The sequence below is a fragment of the Trichinella spiralis genome, assembly GCF_000181795.1.
Source record: "Trichinella spiralis strain ISS 195 chromosome Unknown Scfld4, whole genome shotgun sequence".
NCBI classification, from domain to species: Eukaryota; Metazoa; Nematoda; class Enoplea; order Trichinellida; family Trichinellidae; genus Trichinella; species Trichinella spiralis.
The window spans coordinates 6,219,934-6,241,722 of record NW_003526943.1 but is presented as its reverse complement, the minus strand read 5'-3'; the positions used below and the strand labels follow the sequence as shown (position 1 = coordinate 6,241,722).

The 21,789-nt window shown below is 32.2% G+C and overlaps 8 protein-coding genes across 8 annotated transcripts; 5 read left to right on the top strand and 3 right to left on the bottom strand.

The window, feature by feature from the left end:
* Positions 1-696: 696 nt before the first annotated feature.
* Positions 697-1,281, bottom strand: Tsp_01538 (conserved hypothetical protein). Its single transcript, XM_003377300.1, has one exon. The coding sequence runs from the start codon at positions 1,279-1,281 to the stop codon at positions 697-699; it is 585 nt and encodes a 194-aa protein (XP_003377348.1).
* Positions 1,282-2,418: 1,137 nt separating this feature from the next.
* Tsp_01539 (prolyl aminopeptidase) lies at positions 2,419-2,640 on the bottom strand. The gene has a single exon (XM_003377299.1). It carries the CDS (start codon positions 2,638-2,640, stop codon positions 2,419-2,421), a length of 222 nt encoding a protein of 73 aa, XP_003377347.1.
* A 664-nt stretch (positions 2,641-3,304) lies between these two features.
* On the top strand, positions 3,305-4,126 carry Tsp_01540 (alkylated DNA repair protein AlkB protein). The gene has a single exon (XM_003377298.1). The coding sequence runs from the start codon at positions 3,305-3,307 to the stop codon at positions 4,124-4,126; it is 822 nt and encodes a 273-aa protein (XP_003377346.1).
* Positions 4,127-4,421: 295 nt separating this feature from the next.
* Positions 4,422-5,758, bottom strand: Tsp_01541 (high mobility group protein 1.2). Its single transcript, XM_003377297.1, has 6 exons — positions 5,718-5,758; positions 5,371-5,401; positions 5,049-5,210; positions 4,837-4,985; positions 4,609-4,783; positions 4,422-4,553 (listed from the first exon to the last, which is right to left on the bottom strand). Exons 1-6 carry the CDS (start codon positions 5,756-5,758, stop codon positions 4,422-4,424), a joined length of 690 nt encoding a protein of 229 aa, XP_003377345.1.
* Positions 5,759-6,881: 1,123 nt separating this feature from the next.
* On the top strand, positions 6,882-8,139 carry Tsp_01542 (tRNA wybutosine-synthesizing protein 1-like protein). The gene is made up of 4 exons (XM_003377296.1): positions 6,882-6,905; positions 7,377-7,544; positions 7,607-7,792; positions 8,050-8,139. The coding sequence occupies exons 1-4, from the start codon at positions 6,882-6,884 to the stop codon at positions 8,137-8,139; spliced, it is 468 nt and encodes a 155-aa protein (XP_003377344.1).
* Positions 8,140-10,284: 2,145 nt separating this feature from the next.
* Tsp_01543 (tRNA wybutosine-synthesizing protein 1-like protein) lies at positions 10,285-13,255 on the top strand. The gene is made up of 10 exons (XM_003377295.1): positions 10,285-10,290; positions 10,465-10,644; positions 10,697-10,814; positions 10,856-10,989; positions 11,366-11,594; positions 12,117-12,294; positions 12,347-12,482; positions 12,548-12,658; positions 12,818-12,985; positions 13,055-13,255. Exons 1-10 carry the CDS (start codon positions 10,285-10,287, stop codon positions 13,253-13,255), a joined length of 1,461 nt encoding a protein of 486 aa, XP_003377343.1.
* A 3,249-nt stretch (positions 13,256-16,504) lies between these two features.
* Tsp_01544 (putative cyclin domain protein) lies at positions 16,505-19,830 on the top strand. Its single transcript, XM_003377294.1, has 8 exons — positions 16,505-16,668; positions 17,502-17,583; positions 17,675-17,803; positions 17,860-17,937; positions 17,958-18,082; positions 18,157-18,247; positions 18,842-18,914; positions 18,971-19,830. Exons 1-8 carry the CDS (start codon positions 16,505-16,507, stop codon positions 19,828-19,830), a joined length of 1,602 nt encoding a protein of 533 aa, XP_003377342.1.
* Positions 19,831-20,654: 824 nt separating this feature from the next.
* Positions 20,655-21,421, top strand: Tsp_01545 (conserved hypothetical protein). The gene is made up of 2 exons (XM_003377293.1): positions 20,655-20,726; positions 21,200-21,421. Exons 1-2 carry the CDS (start codon positions 20,655-20,657, stop codon positions 21,419-21,421), a joined length of 294 nt encoding a protein of 97 aa, XP_003377341.1.
* The last annotated feature ends 368 nt before the right edge of the window (positions 21,422-21,789 follow it).

Here is a 21,789-nt window from a genome sequence, read left to right as displayed (position 1 = left end):
TTTTTTGAAACATTATTTACCGAATTTTAAAATCGAAAAGCATATTTGTTGGTTTTAGAGTTGAAATTGTATGCCGACAGTTTTTTTTTACCGAAATTGTTGATGAGTTGATATCGTCGTAGAGTAGTAATTTTCTTGTATAAATATGATAATAATTTTCTTGAAAACTTACTTCTGTTTTCTACTTACATACAAAGGTGTAAGCAAGTGAAAATTTCCATTCCAAATATTGAAGAAAATAAAATCAGTTGCTGCTTTATCAACAAATTTTCTCGACAAAACCGAAAAGAAAACCAAATAACTTTTGAAATATTATTAATTGATTAGAAAAAAAATTGTTAATATACCGTTTTCAATGATACATTTTGGTAGTTTCGACACGACTGGCGATCCCGACTGGCAACAGTATATAGTACCAGAGCGTAGTTTCTGTATGACTGATGAGATTCGTAAAGTTGTTCATTTTCATCGCATTGAATTTCCATCATCTGTTTTGTTGCATTCATTCATTCGATTGTAAACGATTTGAAAAATGCCCCAAGAAATAAATATATATATATATGTAGTACACTAACAAAATCAACATACGCGCAATGAATGCAAATTAATATATTATTGTTCAAATTCTTCAATAATTGAGTGAGTGAGTAGTGGCGTTCACAAAGTGGGTTGGATGTTGAACAATAATATTCCCGATCACTTATTATTATCATCAACGTGCTTCATAATTTCCCTCAGCACATATGAAATATTTTCATTCAACTCATCTTTTCCATTCACAAATAAAAAACTGTCTGCATTGTCTTCAGCCAACTTCAGTGAATTTAAATATGACGGCCAAACGTACTTTTCAAAATAGCATTCAACATCCGCAATTTCGTACTGTCTTCTTCTTCTTCTCAACTTGCTGCTGTTCTTGTCAATGGTGAAGAAAAATTTCTCCTTGAACATATCATGCAGTGGTGGAAAATGGTAAATCATGCTCCCTTCGACAATGATAATCGAAACTTTCGACCGACAACAATTTTCAGCACACAACAATTGAACACGCTGAAGCAGCTTTGGAAAATCCACTGCATCGACTGAATCGAAATTCCAAAAATTCACATCAGCCAAATAAACATCATCCAATTCAGTCTTGTAATATGAATCTTGATGGACCACATCGACGTTGTATGACAAAAGTTCCAATTCACGCGCAACAATTTTACTGACAGTCGTCTTTCCAGAACAAGTGGCACCACCGATGCCAAATAGAAAAGTCAAATTTCCCAAAGCCATGAAAATTTAACGATAATTAATACGGATATATCTAAAAATAGAAATGTAACATGCAAAAAAGGATGATTTATTTACTGATCACATGACATCTATAATTGCACAATGTGCATTTTTATAGTTGCAGTCAAAACTTTGAACTATACAAGAATAAAAGTTAAAAACAACGCACATTTAGTAAAATTGTAAATACTGTAAATTTAGTATATACAAGACCGTTGTTGTTACAGTATTAGAATATGTGGACTTTTGCGTGAAAGAAGCATGACGTATTTGCAGCTATATTTGAATAAAATATTTATATAATTTACGTTCTGTTTGACTAATTCGAGCTGGTCAGTAAAGCTTGCTGCTTTCGATCGCGTCATGTCTACCGTATGTTCGTAATTAAATCGAATAACTTATAATTAAAACTTCATTTATTAAAAATTCAAAAGACAAATTAAAGGCGCATTTTTTGCACATCAGAGTTATTATGTATTCAAATTGAAGACATTTATACTGTTTATTTGGAAAATCAAATGCTTGGTAAAACTTTTTATAGCGATGAAAATTCATAACTTTTAAACGATGCAAATATTCAATTTACAAATCAAACATCGTGCATTATAATCAAACAATTTAGCTTCATTCAGAATCATTAAAATGATAAAGTTTGCATTTAAAATAAATAATAACAGTAACAGATAAAGTGTATATAATATCAGGAAAATACAATGCTGCTCGAAATTATCATCGCACTTTAAAAGAACACGTGGAATTTCTTTCAAAATATAATCATAATTAGTTTGATGAGTAAATATGATAAGCTTGATCAGGTAGAAAGGGTATCAATTCATCAAGGGTACAAATATCTTAATGCGTTGATATTGCATTTAAATTTACACTGCTCGTATTGAAAATTTGAAAAACATTGAGAACAAACCCGAATTAAATTTTACAAATTGCTTCACATTTAGCTTGCTAATACAGTAAATTTTTAAATTTTAATTCATAATCATTGAATATTCAATTGAAAAATATGAAAAGAATGCAGTTAAGCACTTTTTTATTTCATCAGAAAAATAAGAGACAAAACAAACTACTGTCCAGGTACAATTTCAATTTTTCAAATTCATTTCAACGATTTCAAATGACACTTTAACTTCTAATTTCAACATCTAAAACGCCTTCCAAACTAGAATTTCGATCTGTAGTTCTTGCTGTAAGTGCTTCGAGAGGCATATCACGTTGCGGCAATTCACCGACATCAGCAGAGATTTCAGGATAAACGATATTATTAGTAAACCATGTAAAATCAAGGTCTGCCAACCGTTCCAAATATGTTCGCTTGAGTAGAGGATTCACTCCAATATAAGACATGATTATCTAAAATAATACTTTAAATGATAATTTTACAAAAAAAAAATCCATTCATCCTCGCAATTTAGTGATACAAATTGATGAAAATGACCGATTTTACGTCACGGTAATTGTCAAGTTTTATTTAAATGTTGACATATAAACTGCTCAATTTATTCAAAATAAATCGATGAAAATATTTAAAATTAATTTATTTTGAATAAAAATGCTGTAGCTACCAAGATAATTTCGTTTGTTTTTTATATTCTTTTTGTCATAATTTCAAATTCTTATTCTTACAATAGCATACGGTAAGTATGTTACAGTAATTTTTCCTAATTTATCCAATGAAGTAGCGAAAAGTTTTTCTTGTCTTCAGATAGTATTTAATAAAATTATTAAGTATTATTATTATTGTTATTATTATTATTATTATTATTGTTATTTAAATGTTTGTTATACAATTTAATAATTTGCATTTTAAATTCGACCGATTATCGTTGGACAAAGTAATGGCCCGATTTCATAATGATCAACAGAAGAATAGACTAAGGAATACTAATTTGGTAAAGTTGATGGTCGATAAAAAGGAAGAAAAGTTCAAATTGCTCGAAACGTTTTACGACAAATTACCTAGTAGTAGTAGGGTGCGTTGAATGACGTTCTTGTTTACAGTGAAAAAAAGATGGCAGAAGAATCTTCTGTTGGTGGAAAAATTTGCGGTTGCAAGGGCATTCGATTTTGTCGTCTGTGCGAAAATTCAGACCGAGTAAAAAATCTACAACGTGAACGGTGCTTGGATTGGAAAAAATATCGCATTTTCGTTTATTGTCGAAAATGTGATTCCAGTGGACATTCGCTGACCAGTGAGATGCATTCAGTGGAACAGCTGCTAGAATTGTACAACAACTTCCACGATTTAGTTCAGGGCAATTTCGACAGTTTCGCTTGTGAAACGGTGAAGGTGGTGGAGAATTTTCTGACCGAAGACGAAGAGGCCAGCTTGTTGAAGAGCATTTCACAAAGCGCATGGCAAGTATCCCAGTCGGGTCGCAGAAAGCAAGACTACGGACCGAAAGTTAATTTCAAAAAACGAAAAATCAAATACCACACCCCCAACAACCAGCGGGATAATACTTTGCCTGAATATTTTAGTTTTCTATTTGACCGTATGAAACAGTTGAAATTTCTGCAAGATTTCGTCGCCGTTCAAGTTACCAATCTCGAGTACTGCTCGGAGCGTGGATCGTGGATTGAATTTCACACCGACGACCAGTGGGCGTGGGGGGAACGTATAGTGACTTGCAGTCTTTGTTCCGATGCGGTGATGTCGTTTTTGGAAGAAGAAAACAATTCTCTCATTCATGTGCCTTTGTTGAAGCGTTCGCTGATCTGTATTAGTGGCCCCATGCGACACAAATTAAAGCATGCCATACTTCCAGGCCATATAGTTGGAACGCGAATTGCAATTACTGTTCGCGAAAAATCAGATCGTTTGCAATTATAATATTTCTATCTTTTTTTTTCTGTCCAAATAAAACTATTTTACAACACACTTTTACATATATGTATATATATTTATTTATTCAAATATTTACTTCGAGCAGCATACGTTGAAATGCTACATATGATGATGAAGCAATGCATATTGTAAATTTATTGAAGTCGAAAACAAACATAATACAGTGTAGTGAATTACATCCAACATTATGCATGCCGAATAACAACTAAGCTATATAAAATGAAAATATAAAGTTAACATATAAAATTATTAAGTTCTAAATAAGTTTGCTTAATTATTTTTAATCTTCGTCTTCATCGTCGTCATCTTCATCTTCGTCAGGATCCTCCTCAACTGTGGCGGAAGATGAAGTTGCCCCACGAGCACGTTTGCCAACATCACTTTTTCCACCAGACTTGTAGTTTTTCATATCCTTCATCAATTTGATAAATAACAACAAAAACTGCAAAAAAACCGAGCAACATTACCTCCTCATAGCGAGTACGATCTTTTGCCGCCATATCTTCAAATTTACGCTTTTCATCTTCGTCAATTGCTTTCCACATTCTTCCTAATTCTTGCGCCACCTGACCCACTTTCCAATCTGGATGAGCCTGCTGTATTTCGGCGCGTTTGGAGTTGGAAAAGAAAAAAAATGCAGACCTAGAACAACTTGATGAAATTAACATATTCCTAGAAAGACTTAAACCACCCACAGTGCTCTCTTTGGCGCGTTCGGGTCTTTCTTGCTGCGCTTTCGCTTACGCAAACCATCGCCACCGTACGCTTCCAATTCAGCATCGTAGCGAACACGATCTTTTGCTGCCAGTTCATAGAATCGATGCTTCTCTTCCTGAGTCATCGTCTTAAACGAATATTCTCGTTTAAACAACATCAAACACCTACAAAACAATACAAAACTGGCAACCTTCCATTTCGCGGAACATTTCTTGGAAACTTCCGTAACTTGAACATTCTCGTTGGGGTATTTTTTCTTGTGCTCTTCATAGCACATTTTCACGAAAAACCCATACGGCGTAGTTTTACCTCGAGGCTTGCCAGCTTCTCGTACCATTTCTAGATAGAATCTCTATAAAAAAATAACGGATGAATAACAACTTTTATGATAAATTTTCACTTAAAAACGATTCCTTTCACATTGAAGTGGAAAATAAATCACTCACATTTTATGTCGGCGCGGCTAAAACTCACTTATAATGGATAATATAAAACGATTTACAGGTACATACCTGTTTACTATGCAGAACAACAAATGGGATACTGTAGCCTTGATTTTAAAGAACACTATCTATAACTGAGGCATTTTTTTCACATTTTCATCCAATAAATACTCCTCGTTATTTACTTTTAATCATTACATGCAAATTTATAATTTTTGATCACTTTTGAAACTTCACTTATTTTATCTAGGTCACAATGATGGCCTATTTAACGACCCATATGTAAATATTTCAAATTTTTAATATTATCAACTAAGCAGTGTTCAAAATATTTATCAGATTATATATTGTGCATTTTTTAATGTATTTCAACATAAGATGGCATTCAAAATTGCAATATAAATTTGGTCAATTACGTGTAGGAAGCGGATTGTATATTTCGTTTGCGTACATGCATTTCATGTATCCCTGTTGTTCGTGAAAAATTTACTGATGAAAAGCATGGCGCTTATAGTAACAAAAAAATAATTATGCATGATCTGGTTAAGTAATAAGAGCAGTTAGTACAAAGTTTTTCATAAATAGTACTAAGGTACGAACAGATAATATACAGACATATTCTAATTTAGACAATAAGATGTGTCATTTTTTGTGCCGTCGAAACAGTCGACATTTAAGAAGACTGTTAATTGTCATAGTAATTTTATTAAAATCTCTATTTTTCCAAGAAAATATTTTCAAATTTTACAACCACATATCACATTTCATAATTTTGACTGCTTTTATTTTCTAAAATTTAAATATTTTCTTATATAATGTAAATATGAACTTCAGACGCCTGATTCATACATTTTAAAATGTAATCAATTAAAATGTCCTGCATTTCTTAAATCATTATACCGTATTGTCAAGTGCAAAGTCCTTATATTTAACCATGTAAAATGTTATCTTTTAAAATGTAAAACACAGTGAAGGCAAAAAGCATTTTTAAGATTATAATACAATATTTTCAAATTTATTATTCACTGTAAGTTTTCTAAATTTTTGATGGAGGTGGTAATAGTTCTTGAAAATTTTAAATATTTTCAGATCTCAAAATTTATATGTAAAAAATATATTTAAAGTATGTTATTGAAAAATGGAATTTTTGCCAATTTATATTTAAAACATCAAAAGTTGTTAGTTGATAAGTTGGAGAAGAATGATTTGTTCAAAAGATGCATAACTTTTGAAATATATTTTTTCTACAGTAAAAATTTAGTTTTATTAATAAGAATAAAGAATATTTTTTTTTCAATTACAGCCTTTTAATTTTCTTTACCAAATTTTAAAGTTACTGTAGCTACTATGAAAACGCGTAAAGTTTTTTATGTATTAATGTTTTCGTTTTTAAAATTATAGTTCTATGCAGTGATTTTTTAGCTTGCCACGTTAAACTGGACAATACTTAGAACATGTGGAAGGCTTATTACAGCATGTATGAAAGAACACTGCATGTGTTTTGCCCGCCGGATGTCATAACTTTTAATTTGTGTGAATCAGTGCTAATTATAGTTGGCATTAGCACTGCTTTAATAGTTATGCTTTTGTACATCTTAATGAAGGTAATTTCGTTGCTTAGAGTTGCAAAATGCATTAATTTATTGATTTTTATTAATATTTCTTTCATCTATTTAATTAGAGCCAATGCAGTTCACGAATGTCGGCTATATTTCATTTTTCTTGCTGTTTTATATATTAAGTAATTAAGTTCTGTCATGAGCTATTCTATAAATTCAATAATAGTTTCCTTCTCTACTTTGTTTTTCTTGCATTTCAGTGTATATAAATCATTAACATCACCATAGTTTGGGAAGGGAAATTTTATTTTTGAATTGCTGCTCTGGTAGAGCTTTTTATTTTAAATAAATTGATATTATGAAGTGATATCATGAATCTTTTGATAATTAAGTTTCCTAGCATAAATGTGAAGAAGTGTAAAGTAGTTTAGAAAATTTTCAAATTGTTTAAATGAAATAAAATGATAATTGTGCAATGAAAGCCAAAATGAACAAAACAAAAGCTATATTGTGTAGAAAAAAGAAAAAGATAAGCACCGTGAAGAAGTGAAAATATTTTTCGCATCCCAATCTGGTAATGCGCAGAAGTTGGCTTACAGTTTGCATTCGCGTCTGAAATCGACATTTTCCACAGCAGTGTTTGATTTGCAACATTACAATCCAGAAGGACATTTGGAAAATGAAGTAATATACAAGACGTTGTGATCAAAACACAAAAAGCAAATGAATGCTTTTGTTTATTTCAGCAAGCTGTATGCATTTTTATCGTTAGCACTTACGTTGACGGGCAGTGTCCAGAAAAATGCCGCTGGTTTTTCAAATGGTTGGAAGAATGTGTTTCGGATTTTCGTGTTGAAAAATCCGTTTTAAGCAATTTACGTTTTGCGGTTTTTGGTTTAGGTGATAAAGCATACGGAAGCACGTTTAACAAGGTAAATTTTACTTTTATTGAAAATTGTGCGTATGTATGTATGTATGGAGGGGTTTTATATATTAGATATTACACATCGTGATTCTATGAAGAACAATAATATAGCGTGTGCGAAACAAAAGGTTAACTGTTCACTGAGCTAATGATTACAGAAAAATTAAGTTAATTCGTATTGTTTATATGAATGATGATATGTTCAAAAGAGATGTCTGAATGTGAAATAAAGCAGGCAAAATAGAATTAAAGATTTTGTTAAAGAGAAGCGTAAATTGGCGGCGGTTCCGTTTGTTGCTTCGAGTGCATCAGCGAGCTTTTGTAAAAACTGATCCACAGAACTGGTGTCGTTGATATACATGGAAAAGATTTCTTGTAAATTTGGTGAGGTGATCAATCGTGCAGGATGTGATCCGCATTGATCAACTGGAACGGGCATGTCTCTCTGCTTGAAATAATTTACCCAATATGGATTAATCTTGCCGGTGGTCTCGTTGAAATTCAACGGTTGTATTTCAAAAATTGAATAGCCGAGCACATTTTCATAAGCTTTGCGTACAAATTGGCAACAGTAATAAGCTTCTTGACCTTTGGAATTGGTGCAATTTTCGTCAAAAATATCATTATACGGGAGACCAATTTTCGACACTGCCCATTCCAAGGCGGCCATTTTGGTCGTGGCGTTCTGTCCCGTTATGGTCATTGTGGTCAGTTGGAGTTGATGTCCATTATTCAAATGCTGTTCGCAGTAATTGAAAATTGCATCACTGGTCACGCCCTGTTTTGGGGAAACGTGAATTACTGTGGAATTGTTTTGAATTATTGAAACGTGGAAAACGACATTCTCAGCATCGCCGCTGGCGATGACCGCATCCAAGAAGCTTTCATCTGTAGAGTTGCTGTTGTTAAACTCGGTCGATAAACTCCAAAATAACAAATCGCCAGGATATAAAGCTTTTGAACTTTCTGAAATGTATATTAATTATTATTATATGAAATATAAATAATTAATAATAATAATCGTCTTACCCATTGTTGAATAGAAAAATGTAACTAGGATGAAGAGTGGCAAAATGATCGCGCACATTTTTTTTCCTCTATCTTCCGCTAAAAGAGAGCCGTGAAACTGTTCAAGATCAAATTGAAAAATGCTTTAATACTCAAATAAAGCATAAGAAAATTAATTATCATCGTCAACAATGATTGTTTGTGTTATTGTTGATAAATAAATAGTTATGAATAAGTTGAACAATTTTTCCTGGTCAATAGTCAGCAAGCGAGAGAGAGGGACAGAGGGGGGGGATATTCATTAAAATTCATTGCATTGACTATCAGCCAAACAATAGTTGAGGAAATAAAAATGCTTATACGTTTCCTGTTTATCATATGACAGAACGCCTCGCAGAAGTAGCTTAGCAACAGATATTTTGAATTTGAAAGGTTCGTTGGCTGGTGACTTTTATTATTATCATTTGATGAGTCAGAAAATATCACTTTTGAAAAGTGACACTTTTCGTTCAATAAATTTAACTTTTGATTAATATTTTTTTTTCAATTAAAATATCATCTGAGATGCATGCATGTACTGAATAAAAGAAATTGTCCACTCGTTTTACTGGTTTACAAATGAAAATGGAGAAATTTATTATTTCCACGCGTCCGTCATCTATTAATTAATCAAAATATAGTGAAGCAAAAGTAGAACAACCGAATTACATCAGAACGGCTCGAACAAGTATTATATGATAATTTCAAAGTTATCTATTTTACCTTTTCAATTGCGATGAAGTTGAACGTATGAATAGACAAAAATATTAGCGATGGAATTTCTATTAGAATATCTTTTTTTTTCTGCGTAAAGCGCTTCTGAACAGTAAGCAATAAGCAGTAGAGATTTTTAACGCAGGTATTAATTCGCCAACTGGTTAGTTAGTGAAAATAGTGTTTCGTAAATTTGCTTGTTGGAACTTCAACACAGCCAATCATCAAACGACAAGCCCACGAATTTTAATAATCATATTTTGCTTTTTCTAGTCTTTTTTATTTGTTTGCTACTGAAAACATAAACATCACATTTTTCAAGCATCAACACCAAGTTAGCAAGGGTAAAAAAATTTAAAGTAAAAGTTTCAAAGGTTGAATAAATTATTTATAAGTTTGTATTTTTTGTTTTGTCTAGTTTGGTTCTTTTTTTTCATTTAAACAATTTTTTATTATAATTGTTTTATTATCATAAAAAAAGAAAGAATGCATTTTTATTGTTATTTCTGAAATTATTTGATATTTATGAATTTTTGATTTTTAAGTTTTTTGCATTATTTGCCCAATAAAACGGTATGCGTGACATCTTGTCGCATTTTCTGAACTTGTTGATCGATTTATTATTATTCATCTGTTGTGCTGCTATAGTGAAAATGTCAATGAATTCTTGCGCTTATCTGTAAATGCAAATAGATTTCCATTTCAACCAACTCAATTCTTACTGTACTGCTGTTTACCATGAAAGTGATTACATTTTAATGTGCTGATAATAATTGTAAATGAGAAAGCATTTTTGTTCACCGTATTAATATTTGTCGTGACATTCAATAATTTGTGTGGATCAGTTTTTTTCATAATTCAATTATTGTTAATTTTCATTAATTATTGATTTTTGTTTTTTTTTGTTTGCTTCTCTAGGTTGCTATCAAATTGAGCAAACATTTGCTTTTGCTCAAGGCGAACAACATTTTACCACTTTATCTTACCGAAGAAGACAATTTTGATCATATTCAGTCCGATTTTCTCAAATGGTCCTTACAATTGATAAAATACCTTGAAGTTCGTGAAGTTTCGAAATTTTCATCATTGCACGACAATGTACGAATAGCAACTTTGGGTTATTTTAATTTTTAATTTTATACTCTTTCAGAAAAGGGTATCTGTTTGGCATGATGAAAATGAAAATTCCAGTGATGCCGAAGATGCCGAGAACAGCGCAAATAATGTCGGCGACATTGAAGATATATGTGAGAGATGTGTAGTGATACGTTCGTTTATTATTTTTAATGTCTTTTCTTTATTGTTGAAGATTTTACAAATGTCACGAATGATTCGAACAAAATTAAAGAGATGCTCACTCCCACCTTGAGAAAATCTCTCACAAAACAAGGTTATCATCTTGTTGGAACTCACTCGGGTGTGAAAATTTGTAGGTGGACCAAAGTACGTTCCATTTATTCACTTGCACATTCTTTTTCTGTATAATTTACACGAATTTATTATAATTGAAAAAAGATTAAATATTAAACAGTTTCGAAAATTCGAGCTAAAAATTGTTTTCATTCAATAATTAATTATTAAATATAGTGTTGGATTATTTCATTTCAATAATATTGTGCATATTGTTCATCGTGTCAGAAGTCGAGTTTCATTAAATTTGACTTAATGATTTTTTAAAAGCAATACGTAATAACTACCTTGAGTAGAGGTGCTTCTGAAAAGTTGGATTCTTATTCACAAAATTTGAATAGATTAGTTCTTTTTCAATAAATATGAATTTCAAATTTTTTATGCGTGAGAGTGAAAAAAATTTTTTCAGTCTATGCTTCGTGGTCGTGGGGGTTGTTATAAGCATACGTTTTACGGTATCAACAGCCACCAGTGTATGGAAATGACACCGAGTCTTGCATGCGCGAATAAATGCGTATTCTGTTGGCGACATCATTCCAATCCTGTTGGAACAGAATGGAAATGGAAAACTGATCCTGCGGAAAAAATTCTCTCTGACTCTTTAGAAGGGCACAAGAAAATGGTTCGTCAATTTCGAGGTATTATGTTTTTCTTTTATCCTATATATCAGTTAAATATTTTAATTCTATCCCTCGATGTTGCACTATCACAATATATCCATATGTTTTTCAAATGTTAGATGTGTCAGTAAAACATTAGCATGTTTTTAAAGCAATTCCCCGGCAATTCTGAAAATTTTTTTTGCAACTTTCATTTTTTATTTTTGCAAAAACATCTTGTTTGCTGTTTTAATAAAAACTTTTATAAGCACCATGGCTTTATTTTCTTTTTTACTGTGCTTGCATGGCCTAACTAGCAGTGGGACTCTACAAGTAATTGAATATATATGTATATACAGAAATACCCCCACTTAACTCTCTTGATCCATTCCTGAAAAAAGACTGTGATTTTATGTCCGTTTTATTACATACATACTGCATTTAATTCTGGGTGCAGCCCTCGGATAAATTTTTTATTTATTTATGCATTCCTCATGTTATCGAAGGTTGGGTAGTCCTGCTTTATATAATGGATTGATTATTATTTGTTCAAATGTTTAGGTGTACCTGGAGTTAAAGATGCTCGATTTGAAGAATCGTCAACGGTTCGTCATTGCGCCTTGTCTTTGGTTGGAGAGCCAATCATGTACCCCCATATCAATGAATTGATTTCTAAGATGCACAGCTTAAATATATCTACATTTTTGGTAACAAATGCTCAATTTCCTTCGGCAATAGAGTAAAAAAAACAATTATAACAATCACACTGTCATAAAATTAAATTACTTAAGGAATTTAATTCCAGTAACTCAGCTTTACTTGAGTGTTGATGCAGCATCTAAAGAATCCCTAAAAGAGATTGATCGTCCTTTGTTTCGAGATTTTTGGCAACGTCTAATGAACAGCATTGATATATTAAGAGAAAAAGTATGTTAAAAAAATTTTTTAACAACTGTTTCAAATTTTCAAATTCAATAATTTTTTTCACAAAGAAACAAAGAACCGTATATCGATTAACACTGGTGAATCGGTACAACATGAATGAAGTTTCGCAATACGCGGCACTTATAAAACGTGGTCAACCAGATTTTGTCGAAGTGAAGGTAGTAAAATATATATATATATGTATATCTTGCATAAAAGATATGTTTATTTTTCAAATAAACAAAAACAAATATAAAGTTATTTTGTGCAGATGTAAATTATTGTAATTGTAATTTCTTTGTAAATTGAATGCAGTTGATGATTTCCAACACATTTAGGGTGTAACTTATTGCGGTGATTCGAAAGACAGTAAAATTACGATGGCCAACGTGCCATGGCATGCAGACGTGGTTGATTTTGTGCAGCAACTTGTGTTTCAGTTGGATGATTACGACATTGCGGCAGAGCATGAACATTCAAATTGCGTTCTTATTGCAAAATTAAATGTAACTATTGTATTGTATATTTGATTAATAAGAACAATTACAAATTATGTATATATATTGAAATTATAGTTCAAAATTCATGGTCAGTGGTATACGTGGATTGATTATGAAAAGTTTTTTTCATTGGCAGAAAGATTCAAGAAAGATGGTATATCATTTACAAGTTACGATTACATGGCTAAAACTCCTGACTGGGCGTTGTTTGGTGCTTCACAGCGTGGCTTCGATCCTGAAGATCAGCGTTGGTACAGAAAATCGAAAGGCTCATAATAATTGGTTTTTGTTGTTGAATAAATTTATTGATTTTCATCGGCAGTTTATAATAAAATAAATGAATGAAAGATTAATATATGCTTTATGCCTGCCGACGAGGACAATCAGCAATGATCATATTTTGGCAAAAAATATGCAATGCTAGAGGAAGATGATAACGTGAGATGAAAAATAATTTTCTTTGCTTTCAGTTTTGTTTAAAAAATGATTTTGAAATGCAACAGATCTGGAATATTGAACATTTGGTTATGATGGTAATACAATTGCAACTTGAATGTTTAGTCAACCCAGTAGTCGGTTTTACTTTAGATATTGAAAAACAAATTTAATACAGTTTATACAAAATGTATAACCACAAATTTCTATTTTAAACTAAATTCCAGATTTTATTTTTTATTTAAATGAAACAAGAAGAAAAACAATAATTCTTGTGAACGGGAGGGAAAGAAAGATTGAAAAGATTGAATTCTTTTGCAAGACAGAAATATTTTCAGAGAACATTCAGGCAAAATCAGAAAAGTATTTCGATTCTAAAATTCAGTAATCACCACTCCCAGTTTTAGCTGAAAACTGCAGCTGTGGATAATTTATCCATTTTAAGTTTTCCCTTTGTACTTGAATAGCCTTCAACTAGCTTTCATCAGAACAGTATCTGTCAAACAGAAAACAACCTTAGGCATAAATCTCATTTAATTGCTAGCTAAGAAGATAATTTATACGACGAGTGAAAGCAACTGTTGGCTGACATTTCTTTTGAACGGTGTTTATGAACGCGGATGGATAAAAGTAAAGCACTTTGGAAGCGAAAAAAAGCGATGAACAGCACCAAGCAGAAAAGCTGTAAAAGCTGCTTCAAATTCACTCTGCAGTGAACATCGCATTCTTTGATGTCAGCATTTGTGTGTGATTAATAATCTTCAGTCAACAAAAGGCGTTGGCGCCACCGAATATCACAAGTTGATCTTGAATTGTTGATAAAATGAAAAATAAAAACTAAATGTTGTTACAGAATGGTATTTAAAATGGAATTAAAAATAAGAGATATATTCGAGATATAAGCTATCTAACCGAACTTTACTGTACCTTAGCCGCTGGCTCACTGTCTTTTTTGCTCCAACTGAATAAAATTGAATTCTGCTTCATAAATTGGTTTTAAATTATCTACAAAAAACCCATACAGTCCACTTCTTAGTCATTTTTAAGTTTCACTCTTAAAAGATTTTCAAACAGCTTTGTTTAGCGTCAATTTCTTTGCGCTTTTTTCCTCATCATTGCTTTGAGATTTTTTAGATAATAGAGGCAATAATGATGCAGTTCAGTTATAAAACAAAAGAATTGTTATAAAAATTGGGAAATGTGATTATTTATGTCCATATAAGGGAATTTAATGGTGAAGCGTCCCATATTTGGGAAAACTTTGATGGAAAACAATTATCCAATCAACGATCAAAACTGAATGGCTAATCAAAAGCCATAAGTTACTCGACCCATATGTGATGAAAACTGGGTAATTATTAAAATAGCAGATCGCTTGGCAGCAGAATTCCACGTATCCAAAGGTCAGGCAAATCATTCACAATTTGCAAAAGTGAAGCAAATTGGGTTTTGTACTGAGTTACAGTTTACAAAAATGTGGACATTTAAATTTAAACACAAATTATAATCTACACTGTGATGACAAACGATTAAATTAAACAGTGATGTTAAATATGAATATCAGTTATAACAAATGTTAAGAATCTGTACAACCGACAAAAGAATTGTTCAAAAACAGTTTTTGAACAATAAAGCACTACAGTGCCAACTTTGAGAAGCTTGCTTTGCTCAAAATAGTAAGAAGATGCATCAAAAATTAAGAACATTTTGCTTGCTATGTGCATACTAGGCAGCTGATTGCAAACTATGGCAGTTTAAAATTCGAATCTACTTTACTAAGGAGTAATGTTCTATGATTCAAAATATTAGAACAGTGTGGAAATGTATCTGTTCCAAGTACTAAACTTTGTTTAACTATTCTTGTATATCATAAAAATATTTATGAAAAGTACAGTATACATTTATTTAATTACTTCCCGCGTTTGTTTTGCATTTATTACATGAATGTTAAACTTTTGACCTATCATTCGTCATCTCTAACATTTTCTCAGCGGGCTATTAATACTGTTCTTATTTCTTAATGCATGCATGCATCAACATGCAAATACAAATGCAAATGTTAATTGCTGAACGAATATTTGGCAATATCTGCGTAAAATAATTATGATTTTTCTTATTAAAAAATATGAATTCATAAATACTTGCAATCTATTTTTTGAATAAAACATAATATTTAGTGCATTTTATATCAATATTTCCTTTAGAAAAGGCAAAAATGGCACAGCATTTGGAGAAAATGGAATACAATTTATTTGCAATTTGAAAATTATTAACTTGCCAAAGTTTAAATTTCTTGCAAAAAGCAAAAGCATAGTGGTATTGTTGGTAACCAATTTAATACTTGTTCTTTTGCTGATTAATATTTTACAAGAAATATTTTTTACAGTAGGCTGTTATTGTTATTTAAACAAAGAAATAAATGCGGTCATCTTATGACCTAATCGGTTTGACGGTTTGATCTATTGTCAGATACGGATCTTTTCCATGCTTAATGCAGGTCAGCATAAGTAAGCTAATCTGACCAATATGGTAGTAGGACATAACATTGGAGAATAATTTTAGATAGCGTGGTAAAGAATAAAAGAGTGATAAATAATAGCATCTTGCCTAGACTGACTCATTTCCTTCTTAATAACTTGATTATAGGTCACGTATATTCACGTTGTTGTTTGCTAATTTCATTGTTTTCCTTGTTTACTCAGTGAAGGTGTGACTTAATTGAGCATTAACAGAAGAGAAAGATTTTATTCTGTTTTTTGCTTTTTACTTGTTTTGATAAATTCTTTGTCTTCTTTATGCAATGAAAGGTTATGCATGACAAAAGACTGGCGCCATTTGTTGTGCTGTTTTTATTCATTGAAAAAAATGCTTTATCTATAATTGTATATAATTATTTTTAAACATAATTATTTTTGGATTAATTTTGTAATTGTATATTTAATTATCCACCTGTAATTATTTTCTTTATAACGCTATTGTCTTCTTTAGTATATATATACCTGACTTTCAGTTAGTTGTTTTCATACTGTACGTTGGTTTCAACAGCGTTCGGTTGCTCAATTTCTGCATTGCTGTAGTGGGTGAGACGGCATGGAATCTCTTGGACAATCGCAAGAAAGTTCCCGGTGGCTGTTTTCCGATGAGAGACTTGCGAAATGTCCTAGTATTCTTGCGGGTTATGATCAAGCGAAGGAGCTAGCATATCGGCAGCAAGCTGCTAATCATATTGCTGAAATGGGTTCCAAATTAAGCTTGTAAGTTCACGTTTTTGTTGTTGTTTACGCTTAACATTGGCTCGTGTTTCTTCATCTCAGTAATTTCAGAACAGTTTTTAGGGTGTGATGTGTAATTTTTTTTAGTAATTTATGCTGCAGTTTGCAAACATTGTGTGTTAATGGAATAGTTTTACGCATGTCTTTTTCGAAGCATTGCTTAAAATAGTTTTTGATGGCAGTTAACATTTTCAGTCCTGTAAATTGCACGTTTTACATGTTAACTACAGTTAATTTCATTGCATTAAAATGAAATATATCGTATCTTTTCAGTTTCCTATACTGACTTTTTTATCACTGTTACATGTAATTGATAGGGCTTGTAAGTTACTTTATTCTTTAAAACCAATTTTTATTAAATGATAAATTTAATTGTGATATATCGCATTGTGATATGTAACGCAATTGTGATATTAGTATGATAATTAATTTTTGAATTTTAAGTATATTTTCAGAGAATTAGTTTATTATCGAATTGCTTGAAAGTGTTTTAATTTAATTTTTTAAAATTTGCAACTGTTTATTCAGTCAGGTTTTTGAAATTGCTCTTTTCCGTGTTTGCGTTTACATATGTATGCACATTTATAATTACTGCTTTTCTGATTATTTAACATTGTAATAGCGTCATTTTATTAACATCTAAAAGAGTGGTTTATTATCACACATTGATGCTACCGTTTTTACTTTTTATTTTTATTTTATAAAATAAATATGTATAAATAGCTGTAATGTGAAACAATTTACATAATTTCATATATTTGAGGTTACAGTCTATTTGGCCTGTGTTTGTAAAATGTATTGTATTGTGTTTTTAGGAGTCAGTTGTCTTTGAATACGGCTATTGTTTATATGCATCGCTTTTACGTGTTTCATTCATTTCAACGGTTCCCAAGATTTGTAAGTGTAACAGCAAAGTTTCAGATGAATAAATTTTGTTTGAATGAACTCTGAGATTATTTTTGAACATTTATTGTATCTTGTTTTACAGGATGTTGCTGCTGCTGCGCTTTTCTTGTCTGCAAAAGTTGAGGAATGTCCCCGAAAACTAGAATATGTGGTAAAGGTATCATATGCCTTGCAATATCGTGATGCTCCTTCATTAGAGACCAATTCACCTGTATGTTTATTTGTTTCTTTTGCTTCTTATAAATTTTTGATAATTTTGTTTTTCAGAGATATGCAGAAGAGGCTCAAAAAATTATCACTTTTGAGAATATTCTTCTGCAAACGTTAGGTAGTATAAATTTTATGGTTTTTTGCAATTTAACGAGCTTTCGTCGCTTTTAGGGTTTGATATAAATGTGGTTCACCCTCACGCGCATGTAGTACGATGTTGTCAGTTGATCAAAGCTCCCAAAGATTTAGCACACAGTGCTTATTTTTTTGCTACTGACAGGTTGGTGCTTTATTGCATTATTCATTGTAGAGTTCTAATTTACATAATTTTTATTGTTTTTTATTATATTTTAGCTTACACTGGTCGACCTTTTGCCTACGTTATCGCCCTGCTGTGGTTGCTTGCATCTGTATACATTTGGCGTGCAGCTGGGCAAAATGGGAGGTAGTGTCGTTTTCTTTACCTCTGCTAGTTGCTGTTAATATGTTACCTGTCTGGTCAGTCTCGAAGTAGATGCCACTTAAATATGAGAATTCAGTTCAGTTCTGTTCTGTTCTGTTCTGCGGGATTCAGATTTTTTAATCAGCATCAAACTTCGAGCACTGATTGTTTGGTTAAAAATGACAACTTTCTGCTCCATCATTATCAAAATGGAGTTCAATAAATGTAAATGGAAACGTAAGTAGAATATTCGTTGTCAACATATGTTATTGTATAAAAATTGTTGAAGAAATTGGTAAGAAGTTATGGTCTTGGTTGAGAGAGAAGAGTTCATTGAGAGAATGAGAATGTTATTGGTTCTTTTCTATTTTTGCCCCAACTGTTGGGTGCTGTAGCATTGTGAATAGTGCATTTGCATAAATAGATGGGTTGAGAAATTTGATTAATTGAATAATTAAAAGTATAAATATCAAAGTTGAACGCATGCGTAGTCATTTATTTCTAAATTTCAAATTATACACATGTAATATTCATATCAACGGTAGTGATTCAAGTTTTTACGAAGGTTAAAATTACAATTCATCTTTTGTATTTCAGATTCCTCCATCGAAAGAAGGCAAGCCGTGGTACGAGTATGTGGATCCAAATATAACGATGGACACTTTACAAGGTATATATGAAAGGAATTGAAGTTAAAACTTTTCCTGCACGATTTGGATTTTGCAGAGCTTGCACATGAATTTGCCGGTATTCGTGAGAGGCTACCTGACAAATACCGGCTTCGTCGGTTTGTTCGTCGTGAAGGTCAGGTAGTTGCGGTGCAGGGTGGTGAAGCTGGCTCAGAAACACCCGGAATGGCCAATTCCACGGAATTTGCTCAAAGGTCCGTGGAAGCGGAAAATGTGAATTTGAGCGCCAGCATCTCATCCGGGCACGTGTCAACTACCGCCGGGCCGTGTCATAACCAGCCTGTATTGCAGAGTGAGCAGCAGGAAGAGCAGGTTGGGAGAGGTGATGCGAATCACCTCGCTGATCCGGTGACGAACAACGACGACGATGGGGCTACGACAAATTTGGAAAGCAAAAGTAGCCACCACGCTTCCCAGCCACACAGCGTTATCGACTTGAAATTGTACAAGGAAAGGCGGGAGCGTGAACGTGAAGCGAATCCAACCTCTGGGTTGGACAATGCAGAATCGAAAGCTCAGCGGAAGAGCTTTATTCCATATTTGACGAACGCTGCCAAAGATCAGCAGTCTTCCGGTGCAGCTGAAATTAAACCATCCTATACGAGCACAAGCACCGTGAAGGAGGACACTGCTGATCATCAGAAACAACCATGGCAGCAGATCCAACAACACCAGCAGCCATTGCCCCAGCATCCACAGGACGGTGATGGCATGCTTGGTGCTGTGAATAGCGTCGCCGGCAATTCACGCGACGCTAAAAATCACAAACGCCACGCGAATATGGACGATTCTGCATTGGTGAAAAGCAAGCAACCACGCAGTACCGTCGATTCAAGTGCTATTCGAAAGTCCAACGGTAATGATAACGCTCCGCCGGAAGCGAAATTTTGCGTTTGAATTTGTCGCTTTACATTTATGTAAATCTACCTGCATAATAATGCATTTGTTATTCCTTCCTGATGAAGCAACCGTCACACCTCAACAGCGTTCAACTGACTGCTTGTTTTTCAGTGCAGTTGTACAACATCGTTATTGAAAATTTTCTCTATATATGCATACGAAACATTTACATCGCCATGTTATTGCTATGTTTCTGTAATAAAATTGTTTAATATATATATATCTATGTATGTATGGTTGATTGGGTTGGTTTTTTTGGTCTTTTTTCAAATCGACGTTATATGTATAGAATATATAGAATTGCAAATGTAAATTCATTTTTAAAAGGGAACGGTCAATTGTTGACCTTCATTCATGATTATTCTACTCAGAAAATGAGTAGAATTTTATGCAAATGAGAAAAATTTTGAATGGATAATTATTACATATTGATATTTATAAGGCATATTTGAAAAATTTTCGCCATATTACTTACAGTAAAAATCGTAAAACAATTTTATTGAATCGGTGTAAATATGATATATCTATAATTTGCATATAGTGATGTTGCGAAAAGTAGCAAAATGTTATAGTAAATTAAATAGTTCTTATTTGTTAATTTTTCGTTCATTGTACTGGTTATTCAAATGATAGCAAATAATTTCAGTTGCAAACTTCAACAAGTGGGTGCAATGAATGAACGTATGAACGAATGAATGCATGCGTTTAACCTTAATTTATTTGATGTCTTATAAATGGCTCTTTTTGCCATCTTGCTCAGATATCTCTGACCCAAAAAATGGACCCATCAAAATCTGTCTTCTGCAAAAACTGGAACCTGCATGCCTGTTGAATACAAGCGCAATCGGGCGTTTGGTATAAAATCTTTACCAAATCTGCCGCTAGTTGAAAAAGTAAGTTGTACTGTTCGCAAATTTTTCATTTGTTTCATATTTTCAATTCTGCAATAATTTTTTGAAGATTAATCACATAAAGAAATCAATTTAGGTGAACAGCAATTTCTAATTTGTCAGTTGTCGATTAAAGAAGCACGTTGTGTTGATCATTTTCGTTGAAATTTAAGTTTAATGTATCAGTAATTTATTAAATGAATAACCAAAATATGTATATCTTAAATGCACTAAATTGCATAATCTTGTTCAACAGTATTCAAATTGAAGAAAGGGATTTCAAATTTGAAAATGTATGCTATTATGGTGAATTATAGTCTATTATTGTTGTTTTTCGTTGTTAATAAGGTTTTTTTTTAATTTGAAATATTAATTTTGCTATTCTGCTCGTTCACGACGGTATACTGTGTTTTGTAAAAATCACGCTTATCATCGTAACCTTGAATTTTGAATCAATCAAAAGTTATTCAATCCAGTTCTATAGTAAATTGGCTGGAAAGCAGTCTAAAAATAAATTGCAATTAAATTTTCCAATTAAAGAAATCTATCAAATTGATATTGTTCAATTATATGAATCGAAATTGTTCGAGTGCACAATCGAGATGCGAAGTTCATGGGATGGTCCCAGTTGGGCTCAATTTTATTCCCATTCGGTCCCACTGTTCATTTATTGGTCGTTGTCCTTGCTATTTTATTAGTCCGTAATCTCGCTATTTTATTAGACCGTAAAGTCTTTTTCATCACAGTAATCCTTGTGTATCAGATCAAGGGTTCAAATCTTTCCCCAGGGAATACATGTAACAGTTTTTCATGTACAGAATTTAGGACCGGAAAAGAGTAATATTAAAAACGTAACATAAAAAATGAAAAAAAGCATTATTCCATACAGCATAGTTCGTTTTAAGTTTCGTCAGTCGCAAAAAAAAAGTGTTTCTAAATATGTTATATTAAAATAGAATAAATACCAGAAATTCAGTAAGGAAAAAATAGAAAATCCAGCTCCGGTGATGGAACAAACCTAATCGATAATTAAGCAGCAACGCTTGTACCTTATCATGTAGGACAC

Bases quoted from the DNA above. Each gene is read 5' to 3' on its own strand.
- Tsp_01543 (XM_003377295.1), top strand. The intron at 12,295-12,346 runs GTAAAAAAAACA...AAATTACTTAAG, and splicing joins CAATTTCCTTCGGCAATAGA to GAATTTAATTCCAGTAACTC. The intron at 12,659-12,817 runs GTAGTAAAATAT...CAACACATTTAG, and splicing joins CAGATTTTGTCGAAGTGAAG to GGTGTAACTTATTGCGGTGA.
- Tsp_01538 (XM_003377300.1), bottom strand. From the start codon at position 1,281: ATGGCTTTGGGAAATTTGACTTTTCTATTTGGCATCGGTGGTGCCACT.
- Tsp_01542 (XM_003377296.1), top strand. From the start codon at position 6,882: ATGCTTTTGTACATCTTAATGAAG. The intron at 6,906-7,376 runs GTAATTTCGTTG...TATATTGTGTAG, and splicing joins TTTTGTACATCTTAATGAAG to AAAAAAGAAAAAGATAAGCA. The intron at 7,545-7,606 runs GTAATATACAAG...TGTTTATTTCAG, and splicing joins AAGGACATTTGGAAAATGAA to CAAGCTGTATGCATTTTTAT.
- Tsp_01541 (XM_003377297.1), bottom strand. From the start codon at position 5,758: ATGCATGTACGCAAACGAAATATACAATCCGCTTCCTACAC. The intron at 4,986-5,048 runs GTTGCCAGTTTT...TATTCGTTTAAG, and splicing joins AATGTTCCGCGAAATGGAAG to ACGATGACTCAGGAAGAGAA. The intron at 4,554-4,608 runs GTAATGTTGCTC...AAATTGATGAAG, and splicing joins ATCGTACTCGCTATGAGGAG to GATATGAAAAACTACAAGTC.
- Tsp_01539 (XM_003377299.1), bottom strand. From the start codon at position 2,640: ATGTCTTATATTGGAGTGAATCCTCTACTCAAGCGAACATATTTGGAA.
- Tsp_01545 (XM_003377293.1), top strand. From the start codon at position 20,655: ATGCCTGTTGAATACAAGCGCAATCGGGCGTTTGGTATAAAATCTTTA. The intron at 20,727-21,199 runs GTAAGTTGTACT...TATTCAATCCAG, and splicing joins ATCTGCCGCTAGTTGAAAAA to TTCTATAGTAAATTGGCTGG.
- Tsp_01540 (XM_003377298.1), top strand. From the start codon at position 3,305: ATGGCAGAAGAATCTTCTGTTGGTGGAAAAATTTGCGGTTGCAAGGGC.
- Tsp_01544 (XM_003377294.1), top strand. From the start codon at position 16,505: ATGGAATCTCTTGGACAATCGCAAGAAAGTTCCCGGTGGCTGTTTTCC. The intron at 17,584-17,674 runs GTAAGTGTAACA...CTTGTTTTACAG, and splicing joins TTCAACGGTTCCCAAGATTT to GATGTTGCTGCTGCTGCGCT. The intron at 18,248-18,841 runs GTAGTGTCGTTT...TTTGTATTTCAG, and splicing joins GCAGCTGGGCAAAATGGGAG to ATTCCTCCATCGAAAGAAGG.